The sequence below is a fragment of the Sparus aurata genome, chromosome 11, assembly GCF_900880675.1.
Source record: "Sparus aurata chromosome 11, fSpaAur1.1, whole genome shotgun sequence".
NCBI classification, from domain to species: domain Eukaryota; kingdom Metazoa; phylum Chordata; class Actinopteri; order Spariformes; family Sparidae; genus Sparus; species Sparus aurata.
Window position 1 is genome coordinate 5,818,021 of NC_044197.1, and position 14,730 is coordinate 5,832,750.

Below are 14,730 nucleotides of genomic sequence, written 5' to 3' on the forward strand. Positions count from 1 at the left end.
CAAATCAATATTCGAAAGCTCGCGTCCTCATTCTGTAAGGCATCGTGTTGTTGTCCCAGAAGTTACGACAGGCGACCGAATGAAACGCAACATAACCTTGACTAAAATCGTGGATCTCTCCGGGTGTGAACACTGTTGGGTTCCTGAAAGAACACAGCTCAACAAAATATACAACAAAGGTCGAGTGGGGTTTTTTAAAGATATTTTAATGTGGAAATTTTACATATTAAACCTTCACATTGGTCTGCCTCCACATCTGTCACCCTCTCTATTACCATAAGTCATTCACGGCTATTGTGAGAAGTCGTGCTTATGATTTAGGACAGGACTATTATTCACTTGTAAACCCCCCCCCCCGCCGCCGCCATTAAAATGAAAATGTCAGTGGCTGCTGGTCGCCCTCCTGTTGTCCCCAGTAAAACAGCAGACTGGAGGCTCGGTCGGACCCCATGGACATGGTAATGTGAGGAATGTGGCCATTTCCTCCCTTGCAGGAAAACAAAAGGAGCTGCTGAAGCGCCTAGCTTGTCCCACCTCACATAACAAGGCTGCCGCTCCCAGATCACACTCTGCATTGTGTTAGCCCAGCGAGCCCGGGCCTCGCCATTAACAGGTTCGAATGGCTGATCTTAAATGTCACTCCTGTTGGCAAATGTGTCTCAAACTCTGAGGAGGAAAAGATTGAAAGTCTCACCGGATGTCGGTTTGGTAAAGCTGAAAGTTGCTGACATGGTGACAAACATGGTGTAAAATTCTGTTTGTGTGTTCAGCTCGACATGTGAGTTTCTTCCCTCGGGGAAACGCGAGCTTCACCTACCAACTGTTCAAGAAGACACCGGTGATCACACCTGCCCCCCCTGAGAGTCTGTCATCTGAACAACTCTAAGCGGCACTAGGTGAAAAATAAAAACATCTACATCATATTCCTAACAGCAGCTACCTTCTCTCAGCAACCCGCATGTCATTTTAATGCTAATCATTTCATCTGTGTACTGATTTAAAGGTTCAGTGTGTAGGATCGGGTGGCAGAAATTGAAAATAATATTCCTAATTATGATTTCATCAATGTATGAAACTAAGTATCGTTCTGTTTTCGTTACAAAAGAATGAGCCTGTTAAATCCACAGAAGGAGCAGATGTTGCACCACCGTGTTTCTACAGCGGCCTGTCATGTCTGTGTGCAAAATATAAACCTACAGCCAGCTAGTTTAAAGGGTAACTCCACCAATATACACATGAACGTATGTTTAAAGGTTTTGGAGAGTACTACTACACATGTGAAAAAAAAAACCCCAGTATAAATCCTTTTGTGGCTCCAGAGGAAGCTGAATGTAATCTGATAAACTTCCTCCAGTGATATCACTCAATTGCTATGTTGAAATGTGGATCATGTTGGGCCAGGTTTTGAAAAGGTAGAAAAACTGCGTGGAATACAAGAGGTGATATATCTGGTTCTGCTGATTTTAAACTGTCCACGATGACAGCTGGCCTGGCTCTGTCCAGCAGCAGGAAGTAGCCTCTGTTTTGTGTCTCTGCTCATCATTTACAGAGTGTATTTCTGCAACTACAAGGTCTATTGGATATTCAAGGTATCATAATAAAGGGAACATTTAAAATATTTGATCAGAAGTATAAGTATATATGTCACTGGGTCCGCGTAAATTAAGTTTTTAGAAAGAATATCTCTCTCCAGGAATAGGCACAATGCAGCTGCGGCTCTAAATCTCTAGCAAACCATAACAAAGTATCTTTTTTGGTAATAAAGTGAATCAGCTACACAGTTACAGAGGTTTTAGTACGGAGCACTCAGGCAGAACTTCTGGCATTTTGGCACATTCCGGCACCATCTGTGCCGTTTCAAATTTCTCAGGCACCAAACTATATATTGGCCTCCGCTCTGGTTTAACGGGTTAATATATTACGTAATGTTTTTTTGCTGGCGCACTCTCGATAAATGTCATACTGGTTCTCACTAAATGACATATGGATTATAATTCCAGTTAATGGAATCACACAGTCATTCATTCAAGTGTTTGGCTGCAGGCCCGAAGCTGGTGTGGTTGACGTTGAGTGGAATCGTAAAAAAAAAAAAAAAAAAGAAGATGTTGACTTGTAGCAGCAAGTTTAACACTGATTCATTGTGTGCTGGCTTTGTTGTCTGTGTGCAAAGAGACACTGGAAACTCATCAAACGTCAGAAAATGATTTCCCATTAACATGACACACCCAAGTAAAACTGTAACATCACTAATGGCACCATTTACATCCGGTCTATTGACTCTATTTGTAAACGTTTGATGTGTTCACTGTCACTAAAATGTTGTCTTCTTTTATAAATGACAGTAGTGCAAATAGTGAAGTCAGTTGAAACGGTTCGTTCCAGCAGCTGTTGCGAGGTAAGTGATGCTTCTTCAGACTGACTTTTCAAAAGGGAAGAAAACAACTGGCACTAGATACATGTAATGCCACATTAACAGGATGGTTCTGTTGATTGAGCTGTTTCACAAAGTTTGTTTAAATCCTAATCTTAAAATCACACATTTTGTAAAGAAGTCTGGGGATATTGTGGTGACTGGTTTGATGGTTAGTTGAGACAGAAAGTGCCTCCTCAACAGTCTGCAGTGAACAGTGGCCGGTCAAGAGAGCCCGAACACATCATTTTATATTACAATGAACCAAATGGAAAATAGACAGTTTGTAATCTATTCTGCCTGTTGTTGTGTACATGGCTCCTTCTTCTTCTTCTTCTTCTTCTTCTTCTTCTTCTTCTTCTTCTTCTCCTTCTTCTTCTTCTTCACGGAAGACATTAATGAAAAATTGGTCCTTCAAAATGGGAATGCTAATGCATCTAAAAGGGTTTCACACCTGTACTTGAGCGTTCCGCTTGTGATCGGATCGGTCTGAACGGATATTGACTGGACCTTAGACAAATATGTAGCTACAGCTCGTAGCCTCTTGGCTTAGTTTTTCATGACAACGAGAAGCAGGGATAATCAGCTCGCCAACACTTTATATCTCGTTTGTTCAAACAGAGTTGTGGTTTCACGAGGGTTTAAGTTCAGAATGACTTCTTAATGGAGAGCAGTGATTTGGGGGGTCTTTGCTAACCCTGCTGGAAAAGCCAGCATGGACCAGCACCAAAACCAGCACCTAAACACAACATATGCTGGTCTTGCCGGTGTGTTCAGGTGCTGTTTTTGGTGGTGGTCCATGCTGGTTTTTCCAGCAGGGAATTGTTTGCTAACTGCGTTGACGAGACTCCATGAAGTGACCGCTCCCAAGGAAAAACATTTCCTGTAAAACCACTACTTGCACTTTAAGTATTAAACAAACAAGATACAACATGTCACTGGTGAGCTCTAGAGATGCTGGTGGGTGGATATTTTTCCAGTCAAAGCTAAGCTAACTCGTGTTTAAGGGCCCAGACACACCAAAATGACATTTATAAACTGCAACAAAGGCCGACTGTCCCTTCGTCTGACTCGGCTTGTGTCTCTGCTAAAAAAGCTGCAATTGAACACACTGCAAAGTCTACAGCTGATGGAGTACAAGCTTGTACGTTCTGCGCCTGTGAAAGAGGAAATAACCCTCCATACCAGGTGGTACTGGTGGTCGGTTTTCATCACTCAAACAGGGACACAGGCAACCTCAAGAAACGCAGCATTCGCCACGTTATTCTTGCGAATATACCCACTTCTAATTGAGAATAAAAAGTCACATGAGGCTCTGGTGATGAGGCGGAGGCCAAAAGTGAGGAGAAACCGCACCAAATGGGTGAAATCATGGATACTATGCTGATTCAATGTGCTCGGTCAGCCGAAAAGCCGCTAACAAGGGCTGACTTCTGCCAAAAACTACGGACTCAGACGCTCGACAGACAGTAATGAGAGGGTTTTAAGCTTATCAGTGAGTCTCGCTAAGATAGCAGATGAGTGTATTTTCCAAAATGTGTAACTAAACCTATATTTGCAGCTCTGTAAATTATAACTCTTAGTAAAATGCTACATATAGTGCAGCATGTGAGGCGTTAAAGACCTCCTGCTTATCTTGTCGATCCAGATGAATCTGGAAACGTCTAAAAAAAAAAAACCTGCTGATTCTTATCAGTCGCTGAGGTGAGCGACATTCTTCAGCAACTGTTGGCCTTCAACTGCCATGCAAAGCAGCAGGTGGACGTTTGAGATAAAGTCACCTACAGTTTGTCTGCCGTCTGCATCGACAAGAGGAGACTTGTTTACACCCGGCGAACCTCCACCGCCACATTAGGATGATTCTTTTCATGCAAAGAAGGGCTGCGCTGACAATACTACCCAATACTACAACCCAACCCCCAACGCCAGCTGATCCCAGGGTCTCCATCTACGTGTGCGCGTATGAATGAAGCGTATATCTGGTGCTAGTGGTGGAGGGGTGAACAGCAGATGGCAGGGCTGCCCCCGTCATGTCTGCTTTTTGGGGGAGAACAATGCATCTCTCAGAGCTCTTATTAAAGGAGGGGAAGGGGATTTGAGTCCACGGACAGCTGGCAGGCAGCGTGCCTTGCACCCGCCCCTCTCCCTCCGTGTCCACACACAGACACACACTCTGCAATTAACTGGCACGGGCCACGGCTTAAATATTTACCAGGCACATGCAAACAAAGGGCTGCTCGAGAAAATAAAGATTAATCCGTGTCTCAGTTATATGACAGCACTGTTTTCATCACTGCGGTAGTTATAATGAGATGTCAACAAGTCTGTGCTGTTTGTTACATGTAAAGACGGTAAAAAATGGAGTGTCAGTTCAAAATCAGATCGTTTCTAGAGCTTATTGGGGATGTAAAATGTAAACCGTTGAGTTCATACTCAAAGCCGCTGCCTTTCAACAGAATACATTGAAGTTACAATGTCAGAACTGTTATTCCCTCACATAATGTTAATGATTCTATAAACTTGAATCGCCGATAATTTAGAAAGTCAAGTAATCATTACAGGTGCAATATGTGATATTTGTCCAGGTGTCTAATTCATACTCAAAACTAAATGGGAGCAAATCACTGGAGTGACCTTTAACTGCTGCTAGCTGTAGCGGATATTAGCTAGTTGCCGCAGTTAGCCTTGCGGTTAGCGGTCTGGACTGGGAGTGTTGGTGTTCACACCACTAGCTTTGGACTGGGACGAGTTAGGGCTAGCTGGTTAGCATGCTACACAGTACATAGAGATTTTAATGTCAAAACTGTTATAATTTGAGTTAATTAGCTACATGTAACATCTTAAAAGGGGCACTACAAAGTTTTGGAGAATAAATACAAACCATTTCCATAACTGAATAAACGAGCTGTTCTCAGGGTAAAATAAGGTCTCCAGAACATTGTTTGTAGCTAGAAAGTTGGCGGGGTCCGCCACATGTAAACAAAGTAAAACAGAATGAAACTGAGCTGTCAGTTTGTCAGTTTGTTTATTCCGTCATGAAAACAAAGAGTTTGTTTATTTAGTTTGTTCATGAGTCCATGAAGATCCTTTCTCCTCTGATTAAAATGTCTTTACCAAAACTACGTACTGCACCTTTAAGGTTTTACCAGGTAAAAATGTTAAACTTTCTTTGTTTTCAGCTTCTCAAAAGTGAGAGATTGCTGTTTTTCTCCATCTCCAGAATAACTGGCCTGTGTGTAGGACAAACAAGGAGTTTGAAAACGTCACCCGAGGCTTCTGGGAAACATTTTTCCACATTTTTCGGTCATTTAATTTACTAAAAGACACATTTATAGATGCGTGAAAGCAGCTAGTTACAGCCAGTGTGTGTTTTTTCTCAAATATTGATTTTCTTTTCAGATTTTAGCAAAACTTCAATCCTAAATCTTGCATCTTTTCCACAGAAATCCTCACATATCATCAAATTTCTTAATAAAACATCCCCGGAGTGGCTCATTATAATCTGTGTGACAGTGAGGTTGTAATCTTTTATCTCCTGCAGCCTCTCAGCAACATTCCTGCCTCCGCTCCTCCAACTGTAAGGACTTAAATCTGCTCCGGCTGCAGGAGCAGAGGGGGACTTAAAATTCCTCCAACGGCAACACAACAAAAACTACAACAAGGCTCTTTTACATGACACAAGCAGCCAGCTGAGACACTGCTGCTGCTCTGAATCCAATTTTTGCTCACCCTCACCCTCCTCCCCCCTTCTCACCCTCACCCTCTCCTCCTGCTCCTCCTCCTCCTCCTCGTCCCTCCTCCCCTGTGCTTTTGATCCCACAGGGACTTGGAGCCTTTACATTCCTGTCATTCCAGCCGCAGCGAACAATCGGCCCTCAGTTATTTATTGGTGCAGCTCGCAGCTCCGCTCGGTTCAGTCTGCTGCCGGCCGTCGACGCGCGCACACACGGTTACATGGAGACAAACTCTGGAAACTTGTGTTGAATCGAGCGCAGGATACTTGTTCACATTAACGCGAACTGAGTGGTGTGGGATGAGACTTTAATCTGGTGAGTTGCTTTTAATGTTTTTTTTGTGTGTGTTTTTCTCGCCTCTTTGTGGCTCGGGTCGGATCGCGTTTGGCACGGATTTGTCGCATGGCGCAGTATTAATGTGCGATTAATGATGTGAGTCAGTGAGTTTACATGTTTTTAAAGAGAACAGTTATTTATGTACGTGCATTTTTAGCCATCGGATTTGATTTTTTATTAACACACGTATCTCAAAATGGCATAACACATTTTATTTTAAAATTCATTAAATTGAGTTTCTGGTCGATTTAAAGGATGTTTTCTTTTTAATTCCCAGTGAAAGCTGAGAGAGCAGGTTGTTTTTTAAAAAGGGGCAATACGTAGTTTTGGAGGAAGATGAAAAATCTTAATTGATTGGACACAATTTCATGATGTTTTACTGTGTTTATATTAGCTAAGTAGCCCCCTTGTTCGGTTCAAACAGTGAATATGTATGGAAATATATCAAATAGATATTTCAGTATTTGTAATATTACCATAAATTAGGTTTTTCAGTTAAAATCTTCTTTTCTAAATTACACAGCGCCCCTTTAAATTAAGCCTTTTTCATGTCTTGATCATTTTTTGGACGTGTACGTCGTCATAGTTTACGTCATGTTATGTGGAAGCTACCCTGTTTGTTTTTGTGTGGGGGGGAGAGTCTGTGATGTTTATAGCCACTGGTGACTATTACACTTCCAGTCTGTCTGTCTGTCTGTCTGTCCGTCCGGGGAAAGTTATGCTTCAGAGTGTGTGGGCAGTAAAACTGGATCTGCGCTGACATCACTGTCAAGGGGTATTTCCAGCAAGGGCTCGGATGTCCTGACAGCAGAAGTCATTGTGCAATGGATGTTTGTAAAGTAATTGAGAGGAATTTCTGACTGTTGGCTCACAACTGAAATAGTGCAATTGATCGTTGAATAAACTGGATGATGACAATCAGGTTGACAAACCCTGATAACCCACTCTAACATTGATGTTGTGCAGTAAGTCTGATCCGGATTGTTATTTTTCCTCCAGATCTGTCATCCGCGAACTGCCACCGTTTCTTTGCTCATTTCCCACTGACTGAAATGAGAACTGCTGAAGACTCATCTGGCACGGTCCTGCACCGTCTCATCCAAGAGCAGCTCCGCTACGGGAACCTGACGGACACTCGCACGCTCCTCGCCATCCAGCAGCAGGCCCTGCGTGGAGGCAGCAACAGCGGCGGCGGGGGCACGGGCAGTCCTCGCTCTTCTCTGGAGAGCCTGACTCAGGAGGAGACCCAGTACATCCACATGTCAAAACGACAGGAGCCTCAGGGCCAGGAGCACCAGGGGGACGGCCTGCACTCCGAGAGCCAGGTGTGCCATCTGTACCAGCTCCATGGAGAGGAGCTGCCCACCTATGAGGAAGCCAAAGCCCACTCCCAGTACCTGATCTCTCAGCAGGGACAGGCAGAGCAGGAAGGGCCCAGCATGGACATACTGGGGGGTCACAGTGAGGGACAGTGGGATATGAAGAGGGAGCACGCTCGCTCCCTCAGCGAGAGGCTTCTGCAGCTTTCTCTGGAGAGGAACGGACTGAGACACAGTCTGGCTATGAGCTCTTCACACAGCTATCCACAGCTGTGTCATAATAATAATAATGTGAACGCTGTGGTCCCTGACAGACAAGGGGTCCAACAGTGTGTGGACCAGCGCGGGCCACCCCCGGACTATCCTATCATTGCCAGACTCCCTGGATATATGGTCAGCCACTCACAGGAGCACGGACAGTACTGCAGGGACCCTCCTCCACCCTTCTTCTCGCAGCACGACAGGTAAACAGATGGAGGACAAGGTGGAATAATGCTTCAGTTAAAATGTGGTCCGATTAAGAGCTTCAGACAAAGCATGCATTCACTGTTTCCCAGACCTTGTGGCTTTCAGCGGTGTAGTAATGAATTACTCATGTCTCCCCTCCACAGGTATGTGTCGGCTCAGTCCCAGGTGGCTCACAACAGCATCACCGCCGCCTCCAGCAATAACTCAGCTCAGACCGACGTGTTGATGCGGGAGAACGAGCGGCTCAGGAAGGAGCTGGAGGTCTACGTCGAGAAGGCCGCCAGGCTGCAGAAGGTGAGAGAAGAAGGCGGTGCGATGAGTGGAGCTGCTGGCTCACGGAGGGTGTGGAAATCATAAAAATAATAGTTTCTTGCCAGTGCATGCCAGGGTGATAAGCTGTCTGGAAGTTAAGGAATAAACACGAGAGAGAGATCCAAGCTATTGGTTCACGTCATGGAGGTTTTTTTTTATAAGGTTTATATCATGGTTTTCATGGTACGTTGAGAGTTTTCTCCTCATTCCAGCCGTTGGAATGTCCCACAACACATCCTACCCTTTGTCCTTCAAACATGCTGGCGTATTGCCATGAAAGGAGATAAATGCCTTGACACCTGGGACCCGCAAGTGTTCACTCAGGAATGTTGATTCCCGCTTTTCAGTTGCGCATAGTGTTAAAAAGCCATTTGCCTGCAGGCGGTAAAAAAGAGAAAAAGGCTGGTATTTGTTGAAGTGACTAATTAGCCTCATTGATATTAATGACTGAAACATTAACCACAATCCAGACTATGAATGAGAATGCTTCTCCCGGAGACTGATCACCGTCCCACATTCTCTTCCCAGTTGGAGTTGGAGATCCAGAGGATATCTGAAGCGTATGAAACCCTGATGAAAGGCTCTGCCAAGCGGGAGACTCTGGAGAAAACAATGAGGAATAAACTGGAGGCTGAGATTAAGAGGTTGCACGACTTTAACAGAGACCTGAGAGGTATGTGGCCAATTAAAATGCCCTGGTAATGCACCGCCTGCTTTTAAATGTGACCCAGTGTGTGTAACAGCCATGTTTTGTCTGTTGTCGTCTCTGCAGAACAACTGGACACGGCTACCAAACAGCGAGCGGCCGAGTGTTCAGACCAGAGGCAGCATGTCTTCGTTAAGCTGCTGGAGCAAAGTGAGTCTTTCATCAGAGAAACTGTCCTCTCATAGCATGCTTCAAGAGGGGGGAGAGATGTGAGTTTTTATCTGATTCGACGAATCACATAGCCCTGTGAAGCACTAAACAATGGCAGGAACATAGTTTAGCAGGGATTGGTTTCCTGGTATGTTTTAAAAGCCCTGCATGTCACGACACAAATGGCTCAATCTCTAATGTTAAGAGTCACTCTTGGCACTCAGATGCCATTTTTCATAGCTGTAGTGAATGCGGCCTGGATTCCAGGATTTTTTAAAGGTATTTGAGGCTGTTCCAGCGTTAGGAATGCCCCCCTCCCCATTCAGTTTTGCATCACTGCTGACTTCCCTCCTTGAGGGGAACTAATAAGTCTGGGACTCCAGGGCGTCCAGGCCCAACTCAACATGACCCCTGGCTCGCTCACTCTCCTTGTTTGGGCATTTCTTTACCTCGTGGTTTAATCACGACGGGCCAGTTGTGCATATTTCTTCCCTCTGTTTCTGTTCTGTGCAGGGACAGAAAGTTAACCCAACTAATGTTTTCATTTCGCTTAATCTTTGCAGACATATCTGACAGTAAAGATTAGATCTGTTTTGCAAAAAAAAATCTTATGAATCGGTTACATAATCAGCCACATTGTAAACAGCCATGTGATTGAAATATTGTCCGTTTTCCTGAAAGCAGTTATCTTTGGGCAACAGCAGCAAAACCACATTTGAGTTACAATAGAGGGATGTGTAGTTTTTTTTCTTTCTCTTACAAGGACCACTTGAATTATATTTTGAGCTGCTTGTTTACTTCACGTCCTTAGAAGCATTCCAGAGCTTTTCCCAAGTACAAAGCTATGCCTGTGTGCGTAAGTGGATAAGAGGAAGTCTGCATTCCCTCCACAGGCATGCACTCGCGTTGTGTAATCAACCTCCTTTTTAAAGTGGCACAAGAGATAAACTGGCTTCCTTTTGAAAAAGTTTCCATTGAAACATGGACTAACTTTTGATTAGTGAATGAGGAATGGTTTATTTTAATGTCGATTGCCATGTTGAGGTTGTAACTTATTCATTTTAGAAGACATGATGTCTGACTTTGAAACACATGGCTTCACGGCAGTTCGTTGGGTCACATTCCACTGAAAACAGCCACTTGTCTGACCCCATCAAGGGCCACTGAATAGTCTTGACACAGCTCACCCTTCTTAAGCAATGATATCCTTTGTATCTTCCAGGATAATATCAGTGACTTGAACCACCACTCACCTCTTTTTCCCCTTTCCCGTATCTTAGATGAGGAGCAGCAGCGTGAGCGTGAACAGCTGGAGAGGCAGATACAGCACCTGCGTGTCTCCGGAGAGGACTGCCAGCGGAGACGGGAGATGCTCGAGCAGGCTCTGGCCTCGACGCAGGCCCGCAACCGGCAGCTGGAGGAAGAGCTGCAGAGGAAGAGGGCCTACGTGGAGAAAGTGGAGCGTCTGCAGAGCGCACTGGCTCAGCTGCAAGCGGCCTGCGAGAAGAGGGAGACGCTGGAGCTGCGGCTGCGCACTCGGCTGGAGCAGGAGCTGAAAAGCCTGAGAGCTCAACAGGTGAGGAGAAGAAGAGCTGACAGGGACTTGTGTTTGTCTTCTTGTCAAGAGGTAGATGAGTAGATTGGTACAACTCTCAGGTTTATACGCTAAATATGAAGCTAGAGCCTCTTGTTTAGTTTAGCTTAGCTTAGCTTAGCATAATGCTAAAATAAGGTTTGTTCAAATCAACCAAAAACACTTAAAATTGCTTTTACATTTTAGATGTATTCTAGTTAAAAACATTCAAAATGTACCTAAAATGATTAACAGAATATGAGGAAAGAATAGTTATGATACTTTGATGTCTATGTATTGTGTTTCTGAGGTTAGCATGCTAACCTGCTAACTGGACCAGTCTGGACTGCTCCCTGTGCAGCAAACGAGCTAACGGCAGCTACAGTTAGCGATTATTCTAGTGATATGCTGCCCCATAGTTCTTAGTATTCAACAGTTAGCCAATTCTTACATACCACATCTTTAAATTTTTGTTTTGCTTGTATCACATGAAGCCAGATGTTAACGATTGTCCATTGTCTCAGTCTCATAACCAGGCTGCTGACCCCACGGCTTCAGAGCTGAGCTCCTCCACGTTGCAGCAGCAGTTGAGGGAGAGAGAGGAGCGTATTCTGGCCCTGGAGGCCGACATCACCAAGTGGGAGCAGAAGTACCTGGAGGAGAGCACCATGAGGCAGTTTGCGATGGATGCAGCTGCCACTGCTGCAGCGCAGAGGTACGTTTAAACATGGAGAGTCATAGCAAAGATAAAAAACATTTAATTATGACAAATGTATTGAAGAGGACATCTTTTAACAGACTCCTGTTTTCTTTGCAGAGACACAACCATCATCAATCACTCGCCTCGACATTCGCCAAACAACAGTTTCAATGAAGACCTGCCTTTGTCGAGTCACAGACATCAGGAGATGGAGAACAGGTAACCATCCTTCCACGTATTTGTCAGATATTATTTATGGCTGCTTCTTGGGAGATTTTTGGTCTAACGGTGTGTTCTAATTGTTTAGGATTCGTGCACTTCACGCTCAGCTCCTGGAGAAGGATGCTGTGATCAAAGTCCTCCACCAGCGCTCCAGATTGGAGCAGGGCAAGCTGGAGAAACAGGGACTTCGTCTCGCCCGGTCCGTCCCCTCTATCAACACCGTGACCAGCAGCACAGAGAGCAAAGGTGAGCGTTAGACACCGAGCGAGTTTTGAATCCCTAATGACACGTGCGATCAAGCGACAACTGGCAGACTGGTCAGCGTCGCCAGACAGAATGTACACTTCCTAAATAAAAATCTCGGCAGTGGGAGACAACCCTTTCGCCTCCCTCAAATAGACAACATGTTTTTAAACTGGAATGCATATCATCTCTCGCGCCAGAATAGCCCGATCCAGAATAGTCATGGGAACAGACTCAGCGGGGCAGATGTTCGGTGGCGTGTAAATGTGGATGTTAAGCGGGTAATTAAGCAGCCTCCTCTCTTTGTCTGTGTTTGTAGCAAAGAGCCTCTCAGATGACCAGACAGGTGCTGCTTCTGCTGCCGCGCTGCAACCCCGACCCCGCGTGGTGCCCAAGCGCCCCAGCCGAGACTGCAGCACCCAGAGTGACGAGGCCCCACCGGAGCCTGCGGTGGCGGCAGAGCTGAAGATGTTCGCGCCGTTGTCAGCAGCCACAACCGGTGGGTTTACTGTTTTGTTAAGCCTTTGACACCCAAATCCCCAGCACACAAACTACTCCCTTTGACCATCTATTTGACCTCCATTCAAAGTGTAACCAGCCCCTCTGTCAAGACGTACTGTTTCTTACAAAGAAGTTAAAACTTTGCCGGTAAAATTAAACAGGCTTGTTTGCAGCTTCAGCACACCGAGGCTGCTCTTCTAATCTGCTAATTTTATCTTCACTGCAGACACCTCGGAGGAGCCAAAAGCACCACTCAAGACATTCAGGAGCATCAACAGCTCGGACGCAGAGATGGTTGAAATCCTCATTTGAGAGCTCACTCCAGCTGCGTACGACTGAACACTGACAGCCAAACGATGACAGAGACTTTTGGCCGAAGGTGTTAAGGGCCTTCCTCGACGTCTGACCACAAGTGAAGAAAAGGCTGGTGTAAATATAAATAACAGTCCAGAACGTGGCACAGTCTGGGGATGGAGAGCTGAGCTTTCCTTCTACCGCACGAGTCGCCTCAGGAGTCAGAATGGTTCAAGGTACCTGGACTGAATTGTGCGCTAAGAAAGGAACCGGGCTGCTGATTGTGCATATGTTGTGCATGTTATGTTTTGTATTTATATTTGTAAATGCTGCTCATATTGTGAGATGATGAGGAGAACAAGGATCACTCGTCTCGCTCTGGTCCACTTAAATTATACACAGATATGCCCGTCTGAATTAAGAGCTCAACACATCTATGTTATGTTTGGTTTATTTAGAATTTCCAGTAGCGATCCTATTACAAGTCTCTCTGAAAATAATGGGAATATTTATAAAATGACTCAGTATGAGGATAAATCTGTCTAACAGAGCCACTCAAGCCTGAATTAACAGTTGCTCCCCTCTTTAAAATACACTCGGGTCGTGCTCACAGCTCAGCGGAGGATTTGGAAACTTCCTTTGAATGCGAAGCCTGCTCATTTCTCTCTTAAAAAAGCCTGCGAGGATTGACAGCGTTTCACGGGGGTCTAATTTTCCAGATCCCAGGTTAATGTTCGGGGGGCCTCAGACGGCGACTGGCCAGCATTTCGCTTCCCTCCGCTGACATGCTGGAGCTAATCTTCTCACATTCCCCTGGCTGAGGGAATGCTCCCGTTAAAGAAAAAAGGCTATCTAAAGTCTGACCCCTAGCCCTTGTTAAAATGGCACGCATTCTCCACATGATTCCTTTTCTGGGGCCGTTCATTTCTTCTGAACTGCGGTAGCTCGTCCTACTGCAGGCACAGAAATGGTCAACTATTATTGGCCTGCATTTGCTACTTGTTGTCCCCATCAATGTGTTATATTCAGCTGTGTTTTCCCCCGTTGCTCAAGTATCTCACATTTCTCAGTTATCCTCAACATGGAATCTTTCTATTTATTTCTCCCTGTGTGTGTAGGATCACTGAACACTGCTGAATGTAGACTCCTGTTTCCCAGGACTGTGTTTTATATTTAACTGGAATGTGCCACAGTTCAGATTCGTTCTACTCTTTAGAGGGGAAAAACTGCTAAAACTCAACATCAGTGGATTTGTGAAGAAGCTAATACATCACCCTCCAGTTTCTGTATTGTTGAACTAATGTAAAGTTGTCGGGTGCCTCAAACTCTTCAGTCCCTTCAACAGGAGCGTTGTTTGAATTCCCACAATTAGCATGTCAATTCTTCAGGCTTTTTCATCATATGTCCGGTCACAATGCATTTGCTGGTCAATGCAGTGTGTCAGTTTGAGTCAGTGCCCTTCACTTTGTTTGGAATGTGTTTACATGAATGGCTATTTGAAGTGAGAGAAGCTAATATATTTTGTTTTGTTTTGTTTTTTTTCATTTATATACTTTGTTTTTTTTTGTTTCCTGGTGCCAAAGATGTACTCTATTTTTAAGTTATAACCGATGATGAATACAAAAGGTTCTGTTAAGGTGCCTTGCTTCAGCTGGTTGACCCATTTTGATGTTGCTGTGAACTTTTGTAAAGGAAACATTTGTATGTATGCCTTAACATTTCACTACAATAGAATAAAATTCTTAATATATGTCTGATAAAA

At 44.7% G+C, this 14,730-nt stretch overlaps 1 protein-coding gene across 2 annotated transcripts; it reads left to right on the plus strand.

Moving 5' to 3' along the window:
• Positions 1 to 6,219: 6,219 nt before the first annotated feature.
• On the plus strand, positions 6,220 to 14,730 carry amotl2a (angiomotin like 2a). 2 transcript variants are annotated; one of them, XM_030434329.1, is made up of 11 exons: positions 6,220 to 6,459; positions 7,480 to 8,263; positions 8,411 to 8,561; positions 9,108 to 9,252; positions 9,352 to 9,435; positions 10,716 to 11,011; positions 11,533 to 11,723; positions 11,826 to 11,927; positions 12,016 to 12,176; positions 12,493 to 12,672; positions 12,898 to 14,730. In XM_030434329.1, the coding sequence occupies exons 2-11, from the start codon at positions 7,533 to 7,535 to the stop codon at positions 12,984 to 12,986; spliced, it is 2,130 nt and encodes a 709-aa protein (XP_030290189.1). In that variant the 5' UTR covers positions 6,220 to 6,459; positions 7,480 to 7,532; the 3' UTR covers positions 12,987 to 14,730. The 2 variants fall into 2 exon arrangements, with proteins under 2 accessions (XP_030290189.1, XP_030290190.1); XM_030434330.1 differs by having other exon boundaries at positions 6,224 to 6,459; positions 12,901 to 14,730.